The sequence below is a fragment of the Rhipicephalus sanguineus genome, chromosome 6 (genome assembly GCF_013339695.2).
Source record: "Rhipicephalus sanguineus isolate Rsan-2018 chromosome 6, BIME_Rsan_1.4, whole genome shotgun sequence".
Classification (NCBI taxonomy): Eukaryota; Metazoa; Arthropoda; class Arachnida; order Ixodida; family Ixodidae; genus Rhipicephalus; species Rhipicephalus sanguineus.
The window spans coordinates 157,896,641-157,922,039 of NC_051181.1; the positions used below are offsets into that span (position 1 = coordinate 157,896,641).

A 25,399-nucleotide genomic window follows, 5' to 3' on the forward strand; every position below is an offset into this window, starting at 1 on the left:
GGCGAACGCGGAAGAGGAGGCTCCGGAACCGAGTCGCGACAGAGCACGTGTGTCGCTCGCAGACATTGTTGTCTACGGCGCGCGTCTCTCGCAGGGGAGGCCCCCCCGCGTGGCACTGGCAGCTACACAGTCGCTGACGGCTGCAGTGTACGCAGCAGCCGTCGCTGAAGGTAAACAGCCTGCGTATACGGCCAAGCAACGGTGAGGACATGCTGCGTGCCCTCCAGCTAGGTCCTGTGCAGCCGTTTTTTCTGATGCTTCCATTCTTCCCTTTTCTCGGACCGAGAAAGCGGCACTCCGAAAACAAAACAGAAATTAGAGGGCTCCAGAACTATCGAAAAAAGATATCTAAGATTGACGACGGAGCTTTTGTGCGACCATCCACCCTGCAAGCGATTGGTCGATGGTCTACGAACACGCGTCTTTTTGAAGACTGCTCCTCCACTCACTCTTTCTTTTTTTAATCTTCTCTTCTTTGCGCGTTAGTTATTTTTTGTTTATTTGGCCCTTTCTTTTCTTGGTGATAATCGCTTTCTTTTTCTCGCGAAGAATCATCCGTTTCCTAGCTCATCTAAATATAGGTCTATGTAAAAGAAAGACTTCCAAAACTGCCTGGACGCACTGTATTGTAATCAGTCGACAGTCACATATTCTCCAGAGCACGAGGCTTCAGACCTGTCACTGCTGACGATTTGCCATGCGCGCCTCTTTTTGTATTTTTATGTAACCAGCCTGTTACACGCGTAACCACCGTTCTGCGCAGGCCGTGCCCGAATGTCTGGAACCTTCACGATTAATTTATACTCATCCGATAAGACTGCGCGCACACGGCGAACAGTCGAGTTTTCTTTTTTTTTTTTTTTCTTGAACTAACGTGGCCACCGACGATAAAGCTGGAATCATCGATTCCACATGCATAAATGCCGACGCGCTTTACCCGCTGATAAGTTTTTTCATCGACGATTGCGCTCGACGCTATCGTTGCACTAAGTGTGTCACTGACTGCAATGAATGCAAGGCACATTGTGTTGACTGGGAAAAGTGGGACTCCTTCGAATCCGTCGGCAGGAGGCCGTGTTGGGATCTGTCGATGTGGTCGTCAGCCTGATCCATGCAGGGTACCTTATCAATGCTAAACTGGCAAGTGACAACGCTTACGTTTCGAGGCGACGTTCAGGCAAGTCAGTGCCGCGCTGTTGTTGCTTAGAAAAATACCGCTGCTCAGAATCTCTTGCTTAAATTCAACAGCGCTGACTAATCTCGTATTGTTGAATTCACATTCGGGGTATAGCGTATGTTTTCTGTTGTAAGAGGGCCATGGGCGTAGCCAGAAATGTTTTTCTGGGGGGGGGGGGGGGGGGGGGGGGGGTCAACCATACTTTATGCATGTTTGTGCGTTCGTTTGTATGTGTGCGTGTATATATACGCAAGCAAAATTGAAAATTTTCGGGGGAGGGTGTTGAACCCCCTAAATCACCCCCCCCCCCCTTTGGCTACGCCCCTGAAGAGGGCTCACTGTATGAAAACGATCTGCTCATTGACGTCAATGACGGCAGACGTTTGAGGCGCTAGAGATGCTAAGTCAAATAATCTCAATATTAAGAGCGGACAGCAGAGTATATAAGGTGCACAGGTTGTTTACAGTCGAAGATCCGAACGTGCGTGGTATGCTTGTCGGAGAAGGTATTTTTGATGCCAGAGATATTTCCAAAGATGTTTCAGAAAAGCGAAGTGAGAAGAATGTATCCGAGACCGGATATTAATATCCGGTCTAGGAAATTAAATGCGAAATTTTTACCGAGCGTAGTGCAGTCCGACTTCACACTGGGTAAGTGGATGCGGTTTCAAAACACGCACTTAAAACGACGTTGCTGGCCTAGAGACTGTGCCATTGTCCGAGCGAGACGGCCGGAAAGTCTTGACTTCTTATAACGCTATCTGCAAGAGTCCACGTCAGAACAGGCTGAGCCGTTGGTCCGATTGTGAATGGTGATACAGGAAACCTGTTTACGCACTTCGGACTGTGTAGAAGCAAGCGAAACCGGCCACTAAGGTACGTCGAGGCAAATTATATATCGCTCGAATAGCAAAGGGCGATGCGTCATGTGGATATATAGCGACAAGCCATACGTATAGAGACGTCACTACGCGACTTTCTCGCGCAAGCCTGCATGACCACTCTCGCTTAGAAAGGAAATGCAATGTGCGCCCGCTGACTAGTAAGAATTTATGCCATGCGTGCGCCGAGAAACAGAAATCGCGGCAAAGAATAGAACTTGGCACAGTGAGCGGGCAGGCGTCCCTCGTGTTGTGTAACGCTGTTGTGTATAGAATCGTTAGATGTGCGGCCAAGACGTTTTCGGACTTTGTTGGTTTTGCACTGTCGCGTGCGCGTGACGACGAGGAAACCACGTTATAACGAGGAAACAGTTAGAGATTATTATAGCCTTTGAGATTAAGACACTGTCAGCCGCGGTGGTGTAGCGGTTGCGGTGCTCGGCTGCTGACCCAGAGGTTGCGGGTTCGATCCCGGCCGCGGCGGTCGCATTTCGATAGAGGCGAAATGCTAGAGACCCGTGTACTGTGCGATGTTACTGGATGTTAAAGAACACCAGATGGTCGAAATTTCCGCAGCCCTCCACTACGGCGTCCCTCATAATCATATCGTGGTTTTGGGACGTTCAACGCCAGATATTATTATAAGATTAAAAATGTTAAAGAAACGCTGACAGGCGGCGCTTTCGCCGCATTAAACAGTGAGAGATTCGGTCGCAGAATCACCAACTCTCTAAAAAGACAATTCGTTGCTACCTTCGTTCGGTTTGGAGACTTCACCACATCTTTTCTTTCTTTTTTTCATTTTTCGATAAGAGACTTAGCCTCACGGAAGTCACACTGCTATGCACCGGTATATTAAGGACAGGATCACCCTACACTTGTGCATGAAACTTCAAAGGCAGCCGTGCTGCTTCTCCGCGTTGCACTATAAGTGCAGTGAAGTGGGCATCCTGCACGCGCTCCTCTTCTGAATGCTGGAGGATTCTCGACAATGATTAGAAGGTTCCCTCGCGAATTCGTAGAACAGATAGTTTTTCCTGACTGGACCACTGGATAGTGCGCAAGAAAGTGTCGCGCATCATTTTCACATATCTGCGAAATACTGGATTGAATGACTCGAGGAGACGTGTTTGACGAGAAAAGAGACGCTTGATCGGGCGGAAAAACTGCTGGCAATGTCTGTCCCACCTGCTGTAGCATTAACACGACCACCACCACAGCGGCGATATAGAGTGTAGCGAAAGCGTGCTACCGGCGATTGCTCTGTCGTCTGTTGTCGGCTCGCCGCTTTCTGAACAATTATAATTAATTAAAAAGCTCATGTAGTATGCGAGTTTCTTCAAACTCTGCACTGATTTCACTTTTCACGACATTGGAGATATGGGGCATCTCGTTTGCATGTCACTCCTACCTTTAAGCGAACTATAACACAATGTGGCGACTTGGGTATTTTGGCGCCGGATTATCGATTGTGAACTATAGCACGAATAAGGAGGGACAAGAACAAACCCAACTGTATCTGCTACTTTGTGTTTCGGCGCATGGTTCACTAACTATAACACAAACTTCAAAGCGGACGTGTTGTTGGCACATCGGTTTGTCCCGCGGGGCTGCATGTCGCACGAAGCACGGTTTAGGATGCTACCGTTTAATCAGTTATTACCATTTTCTAATGCCGAGCTGGACAGGGTGACAGATAGTTTTCTGAGCTGAATTGCCTAGGATGCGGTGCTTAAAACAACGCTTCGAGTCGAGCTAGATACCGCACAAACATGGTGGGGACGTAGCACGCTATAACATTTTCAGATACAATGTTGCAGTTGGCACACGATGAGTGATTAAGGCACCATTGTCCTCGCATCGTGTACGTTTTCTATGCGGCTGCCTCCCCACCACACAACTGTTCGCCTGAGCAGCTGCTTCAAGTATCTCAAAACATGAAGTTGCTCGCACGCTTACGTGTGGTGTGTATGCGGACCTGCTATGTACCTGCCATTCGAACTGGCGTTATTGATCATAGCGTACGTGAATGTACCTCTCGTAGCCCTTGATACAAAGCAGGATTTTTTAACGTTCACTACTATACATATCAACGCGGGCCTGCATAGAACTTTTTCTGGCTTGCTCTTAACCGAAGGTATAGCAATAAAATATACAGTGACATATATGTAGCTGATTATGAAGCGTTTACCAAACATTATTGTCACAGGGATAGTGAATCGCGTCACGTGCACTTGCATCAGCTTATGAATTGTGTCACCCCTAACGTCATGCACAATAGCTTAGGCAGAGCTTTCGTAATATGTTCGTGTAGTTCCTCTGCTACCGTGCTGACACTGTCAATGCCCTGCTTCAATCAATTGCATTGATCATAACCCACTTCTGAATTCGTCTACTGATTTTTTTCCCTTTACATTCGCATTACTCTCTAACTTTCTCAGTTGCTGTTGTGTGCGTATTTTACCTCTAGTATTTTTTTTTTTTTTTTTACTTGGCACACCTCCCGTCATTCGAGGCATGCCACTATATGAAGTCTCTTTAAGAAGTTTTAGTAACTTGTCATGATTATGAATGTTTAAGGAGAGCTAGTCTAATAACCATGCCCTTTTTATCTTTAAAAAATATGGAGAGCGAACTGTGCTGACGTCTTGTCGTTCTTCTTTTGTCTTCGCAGAAGCGACGCTCGGAGAAGTGCATCTTCCAGCTGACCGAGCTGCCCAACTCGTACACCACTTTCTCGTCCATGCGCTACTCGCGTGGTACGCGCTGGCGGTGGTACCTGTCCATCGGCAAGAACGGACACGTCAAGAGGGGTCGCCGGCCACGACAGAAAGGCACCAACTTCCTGCCCCGAAGCGTCAAGGACTTCAAGCCATGAGCCCCAAAGACCTGCGCTGTACCGAACAGCTGTAGCCGTCGTTCTCTCCCCAAAAAAACCCTGAGGCCTCCCTGCTGACTGCGAGACTGTTTGGTGCGACCGTTGCCCCGTGCCGTGCGGCACACGACATCGCCGGTGACAGCACCAGAGTGAAAAACCGGTCCCGCCGGACTAATTCTGCTACAGTGCCGTTGTTCGAGTCTCCGAGATCAACGACATACTTCGACATTACCGTGTCGTTTCATGGTTGCCAGTGGTCGGCACCTACGGTTGCCGCAGAATGGCCGCCTTCCACCAGAGCTCGCCCTGACTCGGCCGCTCACAACAGGCCGATGCGTCTTGCTGCACTTTCTGTGCGGACCATGGAGCCTGTGCTTGTTCCAAGACTTATCCGCTGCCGCGCATGTTCTTCGCCGCAGATTATTTTCTTCATTTTGCTGCAACAAGAACTACGATACTGCGTTTCACATTTCACCACTCAGTTCTCTCGCCGTGCGCTTATTGGCGCGCGATAATATCGTTGATGAACGTAGAAGCGAACGCGCTACCGCAGCTCTGGTTCTAGCACGAAGAAAAAGTTCAGTGAGAGGCGCTCTGTACGATCAAGTGACTTCTATAAACAAAGCTGCTTCGTGCGCATAGGCCGAATGAGTGTAGTTTTGGTTTACCCATGTCTTCCTGAATTGCCACGAACAAAATTTTGTCAATAACCCGGTGCCGAACCACAACAGGGGCAACTAACCGCATAATTTAACTCTTATTACGTCGTAAATTTGTGTTCTGCTCGTAAACGGCAACGAATGTTCGCAGCGTTTTTTAAATGTTGAAACAACAGGTTCTGTTGTGCCCAGTTTGGATTCAAGAACATTTGGCGATTTTGTGTTCACATCACGAAAGCATGTGTAACTTGTTCTGCTCTTCAGATAAAGTAAGAAACAATTATTCCTGCGATGTAAGTACGACACTTACGTACGTCTCTGTTGGCGTGTGCTGAATGCCCGGTAGCACTTTTAGGAGTGTCACTGCATAGGCACATCCGATTGTTTCGTCTCGCTGAATTCAACGCACTGCTGGCGTCTGGACTGTGTGTACCCTTCTACGACGCTTGGAGACCATCGCAAAGTGGGGTGGACAGTGTACGCTTGTGGAACGGACAAAGGCTGTGTTATCTTGAGTTACTACAGTATCGTGTATGTGCATGTTCATTTCTTTTTTTGGTCTTTATGTGATGCACACAAAGCTGCTCGCAGTCATGAAAAGAGACGGTGTCCCCACAAGCGCCGTATTGTTGCTCGAGGAGTTGTGACAACGTGCCGACGCAATGCGCACCCAGCGTTTTGTGATGTTTATACGCTAGCTTCGCAACACTGATTATGCGAAGATCTAGATTTGCCGGTGAAGGAGGAGTGCCCTAACGTGACGACGGGGCGAGCCGGATGGTGTAGCGTTCACAAAGCCTATCACTGGCATGCGCAGGTCTCTCCGTCGGGGGAGGTAAAGCTTCGCCGCAGCGCCCCCCCCCCCCCCCGCTTTGTCTCGAGTCCAAAAGACAGGTTTCACAATGAATGAAAAAATTAAAATGAAGCGATGACGTGCTTCGCAATGGCCTGCCTTTGGTCCCTGGCTTACCGGAAGTAAAGATGGGAAGTAAGCCGTTCCAGGAATGCAACATCCGGGGCCTTCGGCCGCCTTTATCGTCAGAAACCTGCGTGGTCAAAACCGTGCTTTTTAAACAATGACGAGACAGGCTATCTATGCTCCCTCACGGCGACAATGAAATGCAAGGACAACTACCTTCATTCGTCCTCAGACATCACGTGATCTCGTACAAACAAGATGGTGCACCGTGTCATTCGGTATTAGTGCCTCCTGTATGCGAGAGCCGCGCACACAAATATTGTTTGGTATACTGTCTGATCGCGTGCAGTGGCCTACTACCGCAGGTGTCGCTTCGTCATCCGTGACTACTCCTTCGTAAGCGTGTACGGCCTCGCTTAAGCTGGCCGTCTTGCTGCAGGCATTCGTCCTGAGCTGCTACTAGCCATGCATTTTTATTGTTTTCTACTGCCATAGCTATAAATAGTAGCTTTAAGCATTGTAATGTGTTTTTGTATATATACCAGTTGAGGGGCACACGCCTTACGCGAACCACGAAGCGACGTCTGAAGTGGGTCTTCCTGGTGTTCAGATTCTTTTTTTTTTTTAACGTGCATATTCGTGTGTGAAGTACAAGTTCGATCGTTTCTTGCATTTCTGTTCCTTTCGTAGTAAGGTCCAGGAGCCCCGGCGCTAGCAAGAGTTTAAAAGATCTGAAACACTAAAAAGAAAAAAAAAGCTCATGTTTACACTACGCGGGGCATCAGCGCTCTAAGCCTCGTCCTTCTCTCTTTCTCCTATGTCTTTCTTTTCTATTTTTTTCGTTAAACGGGAGAAAACCCTTTCTCTCAATGCCCTGTGCAAATGTTTGCGAGAGTTGTAGTAAGGCTCCAATATGTATACCGTTCACCAATAGAGAGTTGAAACCAACTACGCCGTTAAGCGCTCACTCGATAACATTCGTGAATGAAACACTTGTTCCTCGTTGTCTAATAATTTCCAACTGAGCGGAGGTTCACCGCTAGAAAATTAATGCGCGGGAACCAGTACGATGAGCAGTGTTCGGGACAAATATTTATCAGCTCTGGCGCAATAATCCCGGCTCACACATCTCCTATGTTTTCTACGATTCGACGCAATCGTTTATCTCACGCTATTTATTTTGTGCTCATTCCTTTCATCGAAAAACCTGTATCTAAATCACTATGAATTCGCAACTTACCTGTTTCGCTATTACATCTACCGAATTTATCTCGGTGAGCGTTCGAAGTATAATGTCACCCGACAAAACTTCATCTTTTTTTTTTTAGGATATGTTCAACTAAACTAAAGACGCTTCCACAGTTGTCTTTTGTACCCTTTATTTATTAACATCGCTTCACAGGCAGCACTGCCTTTGAAAAAAGGCATCTGCTGCCTTTCCTCATTTTCCTAACGCATCGTTTCTCATACAACGAAAAAAAAAATGTATATCACATCGTCTTCCAGGCGATGAACACGTTCCTAACCAAAGTCTCTGCCACTTTATCTCAGCATAGCAGCGCGCCATGCGCGTGACATTACAAGGACTCCCCTATAGCAAATTATACCTTGACATCTGAATACTTGCTCGCTGACTTTCCAATAAGCAGCGTACTGAATATAAAAGTTGAATTGTTTACTCTATAGCAGTAGCCATTCACTTAGTTTCGCTGTCAAGCCTGCGAAAGGTACGGCCTAGCGAACTGTGTTTGAGTATTTCTATATCTATAGCCTCCTTAAGCATACTCCGAAAACTCCATCTATATTTTCTACATACGGGCACTAGCGACGACAAGGCTATTGCTAGTATAGAGGCATTTAGAAAGTCCCCAACTGAGGGACGTCGCATGCAGTCAATCGTTACCTACCTCACTAGCTTTTGTCGGCCCTTCTTTTTTTTTTTATACTGTGCTGTGCCTAGTGAAATGGCCCTTGAGACTGGCGTTTGCTGCCCAGAGCCGCACACCAACTTTGTAGCACCGAGTTTTGCCCTTCCTGTCTTAGACTCTAGAGGAGTAGCCCTGACTTTACTGCGAAGCGCATCTGCACTTCAGTGTACTTCGTATACTCTGGACGTAACTCGATAGCCATAGGGTTTTTGCCTTTAGAGCCGTGCTCTGAGGTACAGCATGCAGCCTCAGAGAGACGCATAAGGAAGCACACAACTTCTGAAGAGATGGGAAGTTTAAAAGCAAGGGCAGGGAAATCCACGGCCTCGGCATATGAAAAGAGCAAGTGTGCGTAACATCTACAGCGCAGAGTCAAATGCATGCACAAGAGATTTGGAAAGAAAAGAATTTGTAGTGGGGGCTGATCAGACACAACCGAAAGTTGAAATATTGTCAGCGGGCGGCGAACGAAGGCAATGTTTTGTTTTTATGTATTATTGAGGAAGCGCATCTGCTAGGCGAAATGTTGCGATTGTCGTTCTTGAGTGCGAAAGCCGGATTGCGGGGGAAAACTTTCGAGGATCTAATAGTACGCACAGAGCCGCCGTGTAAGTTAATGTGGTCAGTAACGCTGCGAATAACAGCAAATTAAGCGCAATGATTTTCTCCTTCGACGTATCACGAAGAAATGGGAGATGCTTGTCCCATATTAGTCACCAAAGTGTAACAGAAAACGTTGTCAATGATGACAGTGAAGTTGTAAACTGAACGTCTTAACACATACAAAAAAAGAGAACTTGTGCCGGCACCAGGTTCTGCTGTCAAACACACTTTTCTGCTAAACTTCCTCAGTTATCGATACCGTATTTTCCTGCGTGACACTAGGTTCAAAATAATGTTGTGCACGCTTTGTCCATCCCTGTCCTGAAAAAATTGCAGCATCATTATTGACAGCTTTGACGACACGCACTATATCGTCACAACAGAAAGAATCAGAAAAAAAAAAGGAATCAGCAGAACCAGCAACTACAGGCGGATGATCAGGGGCACGGCTTAAACGTCTTCATTACTTAACAGCTTAAACTTCACAACTTAAACGTCTTCATTACGTGCCTAGCTATAGCTCATCAAAAATGCTTTTAGAAAATAAACATAAATGATAAGATACACTTACTTATGTAAGACTGCAGAGAACGCGACAAGCGTCCTCTGGTTTTAATTTGACAATAACGCAACAATTTCTGTTTTTTTTTTCTTTGCGGACGTGCCATTTTTGGCTGGTATGTATACTCGAGTAATACTCAGGTAACGTCATCGCATTGTTTCCCCGACACATTTTACTTCATCGTGACGCGTGTTTAATGACCCCAGTAACCGAGCTTGCATCCTTTCATAACCATGGGTCTTTCTTTCGAACCTCACTGCCATTTTCTGCGTTCTTCACGCAGATTAGTTTTGCTGCTTTGTAAAGTGTCCTGAACGTGTTCGTCGAGTTTGAGCGCGCGAGTAAGCCAGTTTCGTATGAGTGCTGTGTGAACTGTACAGTCAGAGAAGTCGCACAGTGAATGTCAGCAAGATATCAACTTTCAACACATTCAATATGCTCGTGCTGGGCTGTAGTACACTCCATACGTGTTGTTTCTATAGTTCTGAATTCCGTCGTTGTGATGTACCCGTACAGGTACACTGAAAAGAAATAAGGTTGCACTGATAGCGTACAGTTTTAAAAGTATATTTCGGCCAATTTTTGTGTGAGAGGTTCGCTAACAGATGATAAAATGAATTCCGTACTTGCTTTATTTGAATTTCGCGCCTTACTTCAGCACTGGTACGTCAGTGTGACGTGAAGTATTCTGGAGTGTTTTCCTGTATTGAGGTCGTCGTGGCGCAGTAAAAGTTATCTACACTAGCTAAGTTTAGTCTTTGGCTCTCTTAGAATACAATTAAATCAATTGTTACCGCTAAATAATCACCTAGATTCAAACAGACGCCATCAAATCCCATGACGTCACAGCTAGCTGGTGCGGTAACTACAAGGTGGCATCGCGTTCAGTCTTAGGCTTTTTTTTTTCTCGGCTTTTACATCTTACTAAGCCTGCAATTGAAAGGCGTAAGTGACTTTTTTCGGATTGTAGAAATGTAACTTACCAATTAAGCTAAACTTCGTATTCTATTTAGTATACTTTTAAACATCCCGAATACGATCGAACATCGGCTGTGGAAGTGAACATAGTGTACGTGTTGAACGGAACCAATCTGCTTGGTTTATTCTGAACGTCGTACCTTAGTCGCCAATTAAAAGGTGGCTGTTCAGGGGACCAGTAGCGAAAGGACGGACGGAAACCACACGTTCAGGATTGCTTCGAACCTGTTGTGTCTGCAGTCGGCAACAGGGGTTCTCCGATCTACAGTGTTGCCAAAAACATCACAATCTTCTTCATCTACGTCCAGTGTGGCCCGTTTACTGCAAGCCAGAAATGTACGCCATTTCTGAGAAACCTGACTAAAATGTACCAAATCTCAGAAGGAACTTGAATCCAAATGTTGTACCCAGTGTTGCTATCACGTGCTGGAAAGACGGCATCGTGTGCTGGAAAGTCGTTTGAGATGCATTTTGAGAATTTTACACTTGAAGGGCTTCCGGTGAACGAGTGATGAGCGTGTGTGAGAGGGAATGTGTCAGTGCAGCTTTTGTTAGATTTTCTACGGCACCTCGCAAGTTGTGCTATTGGTGTATTAGTACTGTACGGCATTTTGTACGGCCTCCCTCGCTCGAACTACAGCGTTTGTACTGTAGTTCAATTAAAGTGTGTCACTCCGAATGCTCAAGCAATGAGATATATCCAGACTGGCACCGTACTGTATAGCGTGACGAAGGTCACAGTGACAAAATGTACAATGCAATTAAAAAGATGGCTACGCCGCCTCACAGCTAAGGTGTGCAATCGACGATCGACATATAAAGCGTGGTTTTTCACTTTTATACTTTTATACTTTTCTAGCGGCCCTTTGCTATTGGCTGTTGGTGCTGACACAAAACCACTGCCCGCATCTGAAGTATTAACAGTTGAACGTACAACAATAGGCAGTTCCTAAAGGCAGATTTTAGTTATCTGAGACCTCTCTTTGCACAGAATTACGAATGAATACAGGCAAAGCGTGTTACCGGCTGAAAGTGATTTGCACACTAGTTCCGTGCAGTAAAGAATTTTCACAGTCGCGTTGTCGCTATTTAAAGATGTTTTCTTCCTGCTGTAGGCAAGTTGTACGCTCGGACGCTGCCATTATTACGGCTTTGTCCCAATTTTTCGTCTGCATTCGTATCCAGGCTCATAGCTTTAAGTGTAGATAGTCTATATGCATATACCAAACTCGCTCATCAAATGTAAAGCATGCACATGTCTTGTACATATACTACTTTTTTTTTTTTTTTCGTGTGGTATCAATGTGTTGCTTTGTCCCCGCATTTTACATTGATGTTTGCTAGTGTTCTGAATCAACAAAGAATGTGGCTCACATATCATGTGTGATCGACCTTAAAATTAGTCAGAAGACACAAATTTTCCGTGCATTGGAAAGGGAAATCGAGTCGTACGGGTATACGCATCCGTCTCATAGACCGATGTATATGATATCTGGTATGGATCTTGAAATTGTGTGACCGAACTAATTTAAGGGTCCAGAAGCTGAAATCATCAAAAAGCGGGCACTGACAAATCGTCACAAAACTGCCCCGTAAGCACGCTCCCCCCCCCCCTTTTTTTTTCGCATCAAGCGCAGTGTGGTATAGTTGTTACTGTAGCATAGATGTGCATATAGCGATGCGTCAGATTTTTTTTATTCGTTTATATTGTGTTCACATAATGATATAATATAGTATTGTACGACATTTGTGTTTTTTTTTTTTTTGACCCTGTGTACAAGACGTGCTGTAGAACTCTTGAAAGCCTTGCAGTGGAAGCTTCTACGAAATAAACATTTCTTCTTTCGCAACTGCACACGATTGTATTTTGTTTTTTTTTTCGATTGGTCAACAGGAAAAAACGACCTCGTGTCCACGCTTATTGGGAAAAAAAAAAAAGAAAGAAACGCTTAGCGGCGTACAATAAATGCTGTTAGCCTAATAGCAATGACTTTTCTTTTATTCGAATCCCTTATTTTTTAGTTATTTCATATTCCGCTGTGTGACCATCTATAGGACGCTATATGTTCTGACAACCATAGAAAGTTTTAAGCCTTGAACTAGGTGGCGCAGCAGTCGATTCAACAGATAAAAAGTAAGTGAGGCACGTACGGTTTCTTTTTACGTTTGAACACAACCCGCGGTCTGCTGTGGACAAAGGTAACCAGGAAAGTCCAACTAAACATATCGCCTCATTCACATGCTTAGCATTCAATTGCCAGTAAAAACTAGCTCCTAGACATGCTTAAAAGTATATCCGCATATGCAGACTCGGCCATTGCCTCTGTTCTCCGCAAAGAGCTGCTGGCGTCGATCTTGCGTGAGACGGCACTGATTCCACGATAGAACACTCTTTTTCTGCCTGCTGGCGTCACGTACCACACTTGCCGTCATGACTTCGAGCGGCGCTGATTACCACTCCCAGGTTTAAAATGCACAGATATGTCCGATAAAGTGGGCGGTAGGATTACCGCCGCCGTAGAGCATCGGAAGCGTTATTCGAAGGTTGTAGGTTCGGTTCCTGCAGACGGTAAGTGATATTTTCGTCCACTTCAATTTCTTCTCATTTATATCTCAATTACCACAAATAACATCCCCTATACTTTCCTTGGCTTGACTGTCGGTTATAGTTCACATTAATGTCGTGTCTAAAAAAGAAAAAAACGAACCCTTAAAATTCCCCTTCTTTCGTTCATTCTGCCATAGGTGACATTGTTGCTAACAGCCGTAATGAAAGAAAGTTAGCGAGTGTTTTCCGCCGCTTCACGTTAAAAATTGGCGATTATAAACGGTCTAAATATTTTTAACCTTTAAATTATCCAGATGAAATATGGGTGACCGATACTTAAAGGGACGCTAAAGAGAAACAATGAATTGGTTTAGATCGATACATTGTGCTCTGAGAACTCTAATGTCGTTAATTTAGTCATCATAGGTTTATTAATAGAGGAGAAAATAAAGTTCAAAGTTTCATTTTTAAATTTCGCGCCAAAATCTTCCCGCGTCACGTCACGGATTTCAAAGTGTATTTATCGTATTTTGACGCCATTGGCTCAACAAAATTACCCCAAACTTGGTATGTTAAGTCTATGAGCTCCTCAGAGGACAATACTTCATTTTTACCGATTAGGAACGACATAGTCCCTAGAAGGCGCCGTCAAAACATGTGACGTCACGGCGATTGATGCGGAATCTTCAAGGTGGCGTCGAGACCTACGTTTTGTTTTGGCGCGTTTTCTCGCTTACTAAGCGTCTTCTCGCAGCAAGCCTGGTGTTTTTGGTATCGTGAAAGAGTACATCACTAATATGAGAAAAATTGTTTTGCTCTTAGTGTCCCTTTAATGACGGAACTTAATTGCTTGTTTTTTGAAGGAGATACCAAGAAAGTAACTTCGTTTAGCACTGCATAACTCGCACTGTGCTGCGCTGCCAGGTAAGTGCGAGTACTGAAATGTTATGTTGCTACTGATGATTTTTTCTAGTTAAACTTCAAAAGCTAATGCGTTAAGTTAATGCTAATGCGCAGCAGCATGCTAAAAGCTAATGCGCAGCAGCACACTGCGTAGCGTCACAGGGAAGAATACTTTCTGATTGACTGTTTGCGATAAGTTCTTTGACATTTTCGTCATATATAGAAACAAGCCTGCAATCCATTTAGGAAAAATGAAAATATTGAACGGTCAGAATGACGCTGGTACAGACAAGCGCATTCTTTAAATAATGGCGCTTAAACATAAAGGTTAAGAAAGCAGTTCATTTTAGAAAATAACTTTAGAAATCAAGAAAACAAAGTCTGCTGTGATCACAAGTACGAAGAATAAATGGGGAAAAAAAACAAAATAAACTGAATTCGGTTATATTGATTATTTTGTAAAACAACGGAACTCTGTATTCCACAATCAATCAATCAGACAAAGATACTCTGCCTTCTTTTATGAACGGAGCCTCGGCAATGAACGCTGCGGAATAGAGGGTATAACCGGTTCGAGAAATGTTCGAGCTTAGCTGCACGTGACGAAACAAATACACTTGTCAAGAAAAATACTTCATACTCTACTATTCTACTCTCACCTGCGCTTCAATTTGCTTCAATTCATTCTACTTCACCCTGCGGTGAACTATAATGTGCCCAAGGAGTGCTATATATATATATATATATATAGGCAGGCATGGTGGCGAAAGTGGCCGTAGCGCTGCAAACAGTGAAGAAGATCCTCCGTGAGAACAGTAACAACGGAAGCTTTTTTTTTTTTTTTTCAACAGTTTCAGGCAAGCGAATAATCAGCAATGCAGCTCGTTGCAACGGCCGCGCAGAGCACTGAGCGTGCCTGTTGCATCAGGGCAGCCTCTGGCCGAAACTGTCGAAATAAAAACTTCCATTCTAAAAAGACAGGGCGTGCAAACACGGACACAAGAAAGAAGTCAGGACACCACAAACGCCGACTAACAACTGAAGAGACGCACAACGGCTGAAAAGAAAGAAGGCACGAAAACTTATCTGCGCATGCCCATGCAACAGGCGAACCTATCAATCCGGCACGCGTGGCGGTCTACGTGGAAGATATATATATATATGTATATATATATATATATATATATATATATATATATATATATATATATATATATATATATATATATATATATATATATATATATATATATATATATATATATATATATATATATATATATGATGCCTACAATCTTTACAACAGCGAGAGAAACTTCTTGCGCACGTTTAGGAAAACAAGAAGAAAAAAAAACATATTTTTTTTTTCCTGGGCATGTGGGAAATAATATTATGGCTAATATCTGTTAACAAATGAAATATGAAGTAGAAGTTAAAATATGAAATCTCCCCTCCTCACCGCCTAGGTCTCAGTTCTTTCTGCTATAAACATTTCCCAGCAATTAGAAAGACGATGTGATAAAACCGACTGGTGGGCTAGTTGGTACTGCATGTATTTTGTTTCAGCGCTGTGTCCTCGTGTCTTCCTTTTAGTCCTAGCGTTTCCTTGCGCTGAAACATAAGATACGAAATTATAACTGTAATAAGTGGCAGTGTTGCTACCACACGTACTGAAATGAGGTTACGGGTGTCTGGCGCCATATCACGCCAAATTTCGCAATAGTAAGCACAATAATAATAAGCGCGCCTACGTGACAGCAGCGCGCGAGCGACGACTCGTGGGGACGGAAAGTTCCAGTGGTCAATGACGCACGACAGAGCATGCGTACGTGATTCTCAGAACGAAACCTGGTCAAAACAAAGAATGCAAGACCATAAAGAAAAAAATATCATAAGTTGTTGATGAGCCGTGTGTGGAACAAATGATCGCGCTGCCACCCGAGTGACTGACGGCAGCTGTTTATGCACGTAAAGTTTTAAACACGTCGTAAGAGTTATTATTGAGCGAGGTTTGTGATCGGCAAATTTGGTGCATGTGCAGGAGGAAAGGCGTTGCACAAAAAGGGCGTTGGATTGTGCAACCTTGCTGCTTGCCCGCACAGAACGCGCGCGCGCCAATGACCGAAACCGAAACTAGTTGCAACGTCAGTGTTTCAAAACGGTGCCCCTATGTGGCGCTTGTAAAATGATCGCGAAAACGGTGTAAATTCAGGCATCTTAGACGTTTATTTTCAAACCTTTTCCGTAGAACTCAATATATTTTGTAGAATATTTTACAAACAAAATGAGAATATATTTTGATTTAACAGAAAGTTATGTTTTCTCGCGCACACTTTGATACCTTCACTAGCGCCGCTTTGTACGTAAGCGGAAATACCGAACTTTGAGCAAGCCTTATCCGGGCCACACCGGTTTCGTTCTGCTTGCAGCAGAATGGGTCGCTCAAGTTGGAGCAAGTTTGTTTTCCGACCGCGGCGGCGAGTAAAACTTTTCTGATCTGTCCCGTAACGTAACTCGCCGTTCGTGCGACATGAGCCGAGCGCTGTCAGCGCTGTTGCGCGCACTGTGCGTTCCAAGATATGCTGTCGTTGGTCATTGGTACACGAGCAGAACTTTCGCATCAGCTGGTTTATGGGCTTCAACGAAAACAACAGACTGGAACCGTGCTGTGTCGAATGCAGAGAAAATCGTCGGCTATCCCACGTCGTACTTTAGTTTGCGATGTCTGCTCAACGACGAAACGTCCAACATTGCATTCCACGTGCGGAAGCTGATCGGCACCAACCACCCGGTACTGAAGACAGCAAAGTAAGTAAAAGTTATGATTGCGTGTGGCCAATCTCTCGAGTTTCGCGTGCGATTCTAACCTACATGCTTGGATTGGTGGCAACTGCTTTAAAGAGACAGTGCGCATCTTCCGCACCTTTGCCCACGTGTTGACATGCATGCAATACGGCCTTGCGCGTTAAGCATTGCAGTGACTCGCTCGTGCTAGCCTGCGGTATGTTTTTTTTTTTTTTTTTTTCGTTTGGCTTGCGTGTTCATAAATTTGTTGCAGCCACTGTGATGAACACAATGCAAAGCGACGAAGTAAACGGGACAGCGAAATAGCAATTAAAAAAAAAAAAAAAAAGCCGGGGGTGGGGGCTCTATGTCTAGATGTACCGCTTTCGTACGTGGTCGGGCATTTGCCCTGGAAACCGTGCGAACGAACTTCCTTGACCGGATGACCCAGTGGCTTTGAACGCGCATGTGAGTCGCGTGTTGCTCGAGTTTCGGAGAGGAGGCGTCGGTTGCCCTCCATACCGCCCGCCGCCGCCGTCTAGACTGGCGAGGAAACCATGAACTTGAAGCGGTCACAGAAGCGCTGTAACGCGTCGCCATGGCAACTGCGCGCATGCATGTGCACGTGCCTCTTTTTTTGCTATTTCGCCAACTGCAATCACGAGAAAATATTTACTACCGAGTGATGAGAAATTTTTGCATGTCAGTGAGCTATTTATTTTTTCGCCGTGTGTAATAATGCGCGGGAGGTTGGAATAAAAGAGCGTGGTCATCACAACCTCGCCGGAAATAATAGACGCTTTTTGGCCACACTCGATGCACGGACAACCGCGTTTATATATTCTTCGCGTTTCGCCTTGCCGTCATTACCACATTCTCTCCGCTGGTTGAGAAACAGATGGAAATAACACTGGTTTAAATACATTCTGACGCGAGAATCGCGATAATTTATGTAAATAGACGTTAGCATAAGGTCTAACGTTCTCACAGTGAGGTATATCAGCATTTAAACCCATAATTTAACCCACCTATCTATCAGTTTTGATGTCAAGGTCTTGCAGATCAAATTGATTACCACCAATATGACTACTGTGTGCACCTGTTAACCAAGTCACAAACAAAAGAATGAAAATGTGGAGATTGGCAACTATCTTTACAGCCCAATTTGCCTTTTACCTGATTGGAGCTATTATTAAATAAACATACATTGGTATTCAGAGTATGCTGCCAGATGTAATCAACTTTCTACCGATGTTACCCATCCCACAAGCCACTAAGTTATGAAGTGTACTCAGGTGCCCATCTAGGCCTGCAGAGTAACAAGCTTGACCTGTTTAATTTACCATTGTGAGCTTTGCCCCGAGCACAATACTTCTTCAAAATAGAACAGTGGTGTTATGTTGACTATGTTTACTTTTCTGCTGGTTAAAGTGGCACTCATGAATGATTTCGCCTTTCGCCTTTGCAGGCGACTGATATACAATGGACGCACCAATATTCAGACAAGGGGCCTCATTGTGCTGCTGCTGTCAAAGGCAGCTGGACACCCAAGTACACGGCAAGACTGCCTCGAGGAAGAGCGTGTGGCAGGCATCACACAGCGCCAGAGGTCGCTGGCTGAAATCACCGAAATGATCCACACGGCACACCTAATTCACCGAGGGGTGCTGAACCTTTCAAATGACCTCTTCCCCGATGCCACCACGCTCAAGGACTTGCAATTTGGCAACAAGATATCCGTCTTGACGGGGGACTACCTTATTGCCAATGCCAGCAAGTCCCTGACGGATCTGAAGAACTGCAAGGTATGCAGCCAGATGGATCACTCCAACACGAATTGATTGTTCGCTGAATATTTAGTTTCACATCATTTCTTGCATCGTCATTCATTATGTAGCTCTGCAATGCCGAGCCCAAGGTTTTCATTCCAGGCTGATAGGAGTGGAACACTATTGCAGTCATTCTGATAAGCACGTAATAAGAAAATGTTTGTGTGTTCTGGTGTAGATACACATCAAATATTCTCGCACCCTCAGCTATGGTACACATCAAATCTGGCACCCTCAGCTATGGCATCACTTATAGACTCCAGTGTTGCCTTACGATGTTAAACAAGATAAATCACTGAGTACCTTACAACTTCTACATGATTATAGCAGAATCGAAGCTCAAAAATTTTAGCAAGTTTTATTGTGTCCACTAAGCCGGACTCTGCCTAAGCTGTGAAAACTATTTCAATAATGGCATGCTTCGACACTCATCCATTTCAGAAGTTTGCTTATAATATAAACCATCTCCATGAGCTTGACTAAATGCCAATTTAGCATGGCTTGAAGATAGACTAAATGTGAACATCAACATAGACTAAATGTGAGCATGTTGAACTATACTAATAGAATGCGCTTTTAAAGCATCAGAAAGGCAACTTAACAGAGCACTAGTCTGCAAGAAAACACGTAAGGAATTAAGCATGCGACACAGTGAGCTTTGAATTCACTCTCTGGCAGTTTTTGGCAACATGCAACTTAGGCTGACAGCGCCCCATACCTTACGCAAGAGCTGAATTTCCTTTGAATATAAGAACCCAAGTTGAAAACCTTAACAGCACTGTACTGCATAGAAAGGATACAAATTTGATGAAGTATGACAAGATTTGAAATTCCATGCATAGACACATAGAAAGATTTCAACATAGGAACTTTGCTGTCGTTTGCTTAACTTTGCTTTTTTTCAAATAAAAGAAACTTCCATTACGGCATTCCGCCCGTCTATACTTGGTGTTAGCATCCAAGGACACTGTAATGTTTTCTTTTATCACCCGTTTCCTATAGCTCCACCTCATTTAGACACATCATCTGTTACGCAAAAGAAGGTTGCTGTTTTGTCGCTGTGATGGGTTTGTGCAGGTGGTGGACTTGGTGGCAACAGCCATAGGCGACTTCATGCAGTCGGAATTTCTGGGAGACCACGACCTGCAGGGCAGCCCTATTCCTAGCCCCGGCATGGGCATTGCCCAGTGGGAGGAGAAGAACTACCTATCCACAGGTTCACTCATGTCTAACAGCTGCCAGGCCACACTGGAACTTGCAAGCCATGAACAGGACTTCCAAGAGCTTGGCTTCGAGTTTGGCAAGAGCATTGGACTTGCGTGGCAGGTTGGCACCATTTTGATAACAATCGGTAGTCTTCGGCAGGATTTTGTCTTGGGGAGTGTAAAACCATGTTGCATTGCAATGGGGGAGGGGGGGGGGGCACTTGTGTGGCTTGGGTAGGGGGCAAGAGCTCTTGTGGCTCGGGGGGAGGCAAGTGACCCTTTTGCACCCCCTCTGCCAGTGCCCTTGACTATCACAGCAGTCATAGTGAAAAGCATTAATCTTTTGTTGGTTGTGAAGAGATAAGGTGCCAAAAACTTATTCTATAGTGACTCCAAATTTCCACGATAATGTATTTGATACAGGTTTACAAAGTTATGACTTATCAGTAATGCTCGTAATGGTGTGTAAATAGGAGCATTACAAGTTGTTTGGGAAAGAGTGTGCTCAAAGATAAGTACATGCTGCCTACCCCACATGTGAAAAAACCCATGCAAAGTTAGGAATACATGCTCGGAGTGCCACTGAGCTCATACTGCCAACTTTTGTGTGAGCAGTGTGGCTCTAAAAATGTCTATGCGCCATGTAGAGTGTATATGTGTTGCTCAACAATAGTTTTCTTTCATCTCATGCAAGCTTTATTTCCCTTGCAACAACTGGTTCATGAAGACTCCTGTGTAACATGTTATATGTGCCTCAAGAATGTGTATGATCACAAAATATTCTACTTCACTGCGCTGTTTTATGTCACCTTACTTGATCATTTTACATGTGATGTCCAACTGTGTGAAAGAAGCAACAAAGTATGGTCTGTAGTGAAATATCAAAGGGAACAGCAGTCATTAACAAAGTGCATGTTAGATATTGCTACAATACCACACAGCTGCAAGCTGTGATGCATCGCCAAGCTCTGTGGTGTCAATATCTTCATGTGCCCCTGAAGCAGCACCAGATGAGCAATGACACATACATAGACAATACTGTGCAAGGGAGACCTGAACTTGCTTTCATTAGTCAGCTCAGCTTCAGTTCTATCCAAAAAGCCTTTAGTGTAGCATGTTATTGTAATAAGTGCCATGAACAACTTGGCATCCCCAAGTATTCCTGGAAATACCTAGGCACACGTAGTTAAAGCACAAAGTTGCATTCTTCATTGATCATAATTATTATGCAGCAAATTTACACCCTATATTGTGTAGCTTCTAAGTGATTAAGCCACTTGCGTTCCTCGTCTGTAACCCTCTAGCACACTGTGCAAGCACTGCCAGCCTTATCAAATTAGATGCACTAGTGGCCTTGTTTAGCAGACGGAGACTGTAAAAAGAAATCATCAGTGCTGCCAAGATGACAAACTGAACGAAGATGTTCGAGCCACTACCACTAAAACACTTCTCTGCAGGGGAAACCAAATGTCATTTGAACCATGTTTGTATGCTGCAACTAAACGCCAGCTGCAAATATACTATGGAGAAAGAAAGATCACAAAAGGCCATCTTATACTGACTGACAGATGTTCTTATATTAAGAGTTTGCTAGCACTGGTGCGTGTGTGCTTCAAAACCACGGCTGTGGCCGAGTGCCTATGGCATTTCACCCATCTCACAGGGTCCTAGGTTCCATTGTTAGTCATTTTTCAATTGGAAGAGCTTAATCCAGTGAAACAGTCATGTTAAATATGTACCAGCTAGGCCACCATTCCACTTGTCTGCAGTGTAGAAGATTTCAGCAAGAAAATCCAGGGCCTCCGCTACGACATTTTTCATATTCCACGTACAGACTTAAAGGGACCGACAACTGATTTGTCTCGAACTATTTTTTTACGGCGCGCCAGAAAGCTCACCCTTCGCAGTGTTTGTAGCTGCAGTAGTTAATCCCAACAGCCCGTAGTTATTTTACAAGCAGTATTTTTCGATCTGAAAGGCTCTAAACACGGACGGAGCTTTCCTCCAGCAACGCTGAGAATTGATAGCGATGCCGCGAGCCCTTCTCGCAATTTGTGAAAGATACCATTGTTCTGCTTTCACAGGAGTTCCTGTAACTATGCTTAACCACCTTTATTTAGAGCTTTTCAACTATTTTTGAAAATAACAAGCTGTTACAGTGAGATGATGTGGCATTATACACCTTCCATGTATCTGTACAGCGTTGTGTGCGCATGCGTCCAAGGTTGCCTGCGCCTGTGTCATGAGTGGCTTGTCCCGGCGTCGTTACTCTCTCTATGTACGAGCCAAGCCAAGTCACCAAAAACGTCATTACGCATATGCGGGGCCGCACGGAGTAGCAGCGCAGTCATTTCTGAGATGAAGTGTAGGTAGCAAAACTATGTCGCTCCAAAATCTTAGCACGCTGAAAAGTTGCTCAAGACACGCTGACGAGCATGGGATCATTACGTCACGCAAAGGCAGCGCCACTTTAATGCATATACTAATGCAGGCCTATATGTACATTTTTATGGAGTAATACTTTTTAATATAAAGAAACGAACAATATTTCAATACTAACAAACAAATCATCGACCACATACAGCAGTCAACGGTCACGTGGCTGGTTTCATCGGATCATTCATGTTTTTGCCGCCAGAGGTGCCACGCTGTATGGTGCGGCAACCTTTCTCTTGAGATCCGGTGTTTAGTAAACAAAATAGTGCCACAGGTCATTTTTCGCGACTTTCAATTAAGAAATAAAAATATAAATCCATCTCTCACAAAAAAAAACAGGGTTGGTTTGAGTCAATGCGACAGAAAATTTTTCCATGAGTGGAGTCATCTCGTTTCATGTTCTGGGCAGTTGTCGGTCCCTTCAAGGTTTCCATACGTGTAGCTGGGCAGCTCTCGTGGACATTGATGGCTGAAACTTCCATCTATGCAGGTTCATTCCGATCTGCAGCCATTTGTTGACACATACAGGCATCCTCCCGGCATGCCATTTGTACTGACGTCGGCACCAGTTGTTTTGCACCTGGAATCGGATCCAAGCCTTCTTGAAGAGATTCGCAGCCACAGGGACAACGTTGAGAAGCTGGACTACCTGAAGGTATGTACTGTGATTTCCTGCACTGAATATCCCAGTTCGTCTGCTTAATACAAAAAATGTTCTACTGCTATGAAATCAATTATTGCCCTCTGTGGGAAAAATGCTTAATTTACAATGCCGAGCAGTTTTTGGGTGGGAAACTGAGTGGCTGATCACACTATTCGGTCAGCCTGTTCACCCCCTCTAACAATGCCAATGCTTGGGAGAGGCTCAAACTATGCTTGAGATACGGCATTGAAAAGAGAGTTGCATTGAAAAGAGAGTGCTCAACTCGGCAATGCTACAAATCTGTCACTTTCTTATGGCATGTCAAATAACTTGCAGCAAAATATTACTGCTTTCACTAAAGATACTGAGAATGCCCACACTGCAAACTGCAGAATATATTGTGCACGTAATCTTAAAAGTTCAGCTGCAAACACAAGAGTGAGCAATATGTTGTAGGAATAAATGTGTAAAAAGCTTGTGTGTACTTTTTCTTTTTTTGCATGCCATAGGTTCACAATGCTATTGTGAATGGAGATGGCATAGAGAAGACAAAGGCACTTCTGGAGTCCTACACGTCAAGAGCACTCACTGTTCTCAACCAAATCCCTCCTTCTGAAGCAACCACTGCCCTGCGGAACATTGTGCAAGCTTTGAGAGAGTAACATAGTTTTTGTGTTGACACTGACGCAGCTGTAACTGTATTGACTCACACTGTACGGTGCTATCCGTGTCGGGTGCTCGCTTATCTTTTGTTTTTTCTGGCAAGCCACTGCACAAATGAGAAGAGGCTTCTAGCAGAGATAACACCAGAGCACATATCAGCTGCAGTTATTCATCATGACGACACAATGTTCAAGTTGCTTTCATAGCAACAACTATAATCTACGACAGTAACCTAGTGCTGCTTGTTAATAAGAAGCTTAAAGCACAGAGGCATAACAAGCCCGGTTCTCAGGCAATATGGTGTGTTCAAGCTCTTCCATGCTCTGTTACAAGTGTCTGTGTCACAAGCTTGAAAATACTAAGGGTGCTTTTGAGTTTTTTCAAAGCCGTGGTTCATAAACATAGGAAGTAACATCATCACCCGAGTGAAGTACATCTCCTCCTCTTTTCATAGGAGCAGATGTGAATGCTTAGCATTCATAATCCTTTTCTGGATTAACCAGACAGAGTATGTGCTCTCCTAGTAAACTGCGTGCATTTTCTCTACGGCGTCTATACAGTCCATAGGCAACTGTTAGATGAAATACAATGCAGCTGCAGAAGACATGACTTTGTAGAGTAGCTTATTATAGTTCTAGGTTGTCATGTAAATATAGATGCTTCTGCATCAATCTCGCAACTAGCACCTAGAAATACAAGATAGAAAAAAAGCAGTGTTATATTACTGCAGCAGAGACTAAGTTATAAATGTGCTGACAATCCTGAAGAATGCAGCATACTATTTCTTCAACTGCCAATCTTCATTATTGAACTGCCTTCACTGTTTGCAAAGTTGCCTTAAGAGCACCGCATCTGCCTTGTAAAGACATTCTCTCTATATTGGAGGCACGAGTTACGCAGCTATGTGTGTTACTGTTATCCTTGCCGCTGTAGTAGTTTGTTACATGCTAAAGCAGGACTCTTACTTTGAGAGCAAGTAATTCTTGGAAATTGAAATTTTCACAAAACAAAGAGAATGTAAAATGAATGGATTAAAATTAGCAGACTCAGAAAACAGTGAAATGTAGTTGCTAAACAAATTAGAAGTCAATTGTCCGTTTTACTGGAAAAAATACCGTGTCCACATATGGCTGTGTGGTCACCATGACGTATCCGATGAGTGTAGCAACGAAATGGGAAACAACTGCACGGAACAAGCACTGAGCTTGCATAATCAAGTTATTGCTGCATACGCACAAACAAAAATGAGTATTAAAAAATGATAGCCCTTTGCATGGGGAAAGAAATAATGACTACCAAATTAGTTCTGTCAATAACATCGTTTGTCTACTAAGTCAGCCTGCTCAACATATTTGGTCCACACATGATAAATGTTGGGCTATGCATGCAGGTAGGTTTTTTTAATACTTGTTGCATACATGCATGCACTGAGCTCCTGGTTTTAAGTTAACTTCCTGCCCTTTGTGATTCTTTGACTGTTAAGTTTTATTCTCTTCTCTCTAGCATTACAATGAATAAACTTGCCAAGTTTAGATCTAGTTGTGATACACAGTATTATTACTTTTCTATCAGTTCATGTGTTACTACTTGCATCAATATGCCAATTCAGGGATTGAATACCAGCATTTTCCCACTGTGTGGTAGGTAAACTGAATGGCAGTTTCCATCAGTGATTTGACAAGGGTCAAGCAGGGGTTAGAATAGAAAACTGTTTTGACCTGCTGTGTCTTATGTGTTCAAGGAAAAATAAATAAACGATGAATGCATTTCGTGTTGTTTCACTGCTTTTTAAATTGTGTAGCC

The 25,399-nt window shown here is 44.1% G+C and overlaps 2 protein-coding genes across 2 annotated transcripts in view; both read left to right on the forward strand.

The window, feature by feature from the left end:
* LOC119396864 (fibroblast growth factor 9) overlaps positions 1-12,440 on the forward strand; it is a 126,684-nt gene extending 114,244 nt beyond the window's left edge. Inside the window, exon 3 of the mRNA XM_037664214.2 lies at positions 4,733-12,440. Within this exon, the coding sequence (XP_037520142.1) occupies positions 4,733-4,936 (204 nt within the window). The 3' untranslated portion in view covers positions 4,937-12,440. The remainder of the gene's footprint in view (positions 1-4,732) is intronic.
* Positions 12,441-16,446: 4,006 nt separating this feature from the next.
* On the forward strand, positions 16,447-25,377 carry LOC119396866 (all trans-polyprenyl-diphosphate synthase PDSS2). Its single transcript, XM_037664215.2, has 5 exons — positions 16,447-16,844; positions 18,289-18,625; positions 19,727-19,975; positions 22,781-22,945; positions 23,443-25,377. The coding sequence occupies exons 1-5, from the start codon at positions 16,567-16,569 to the stop codon at positions 23,593-23,595; spliced, it is 1,182 nt and encodes a 393-aa protein (XP_037520143.1). The 5' UTR covers positions 16,447-16,566; the 3' UTR covers positions 23,596-25,377.
* Positions 25,378-25,399: the final 22 nt, after the last annotated feature.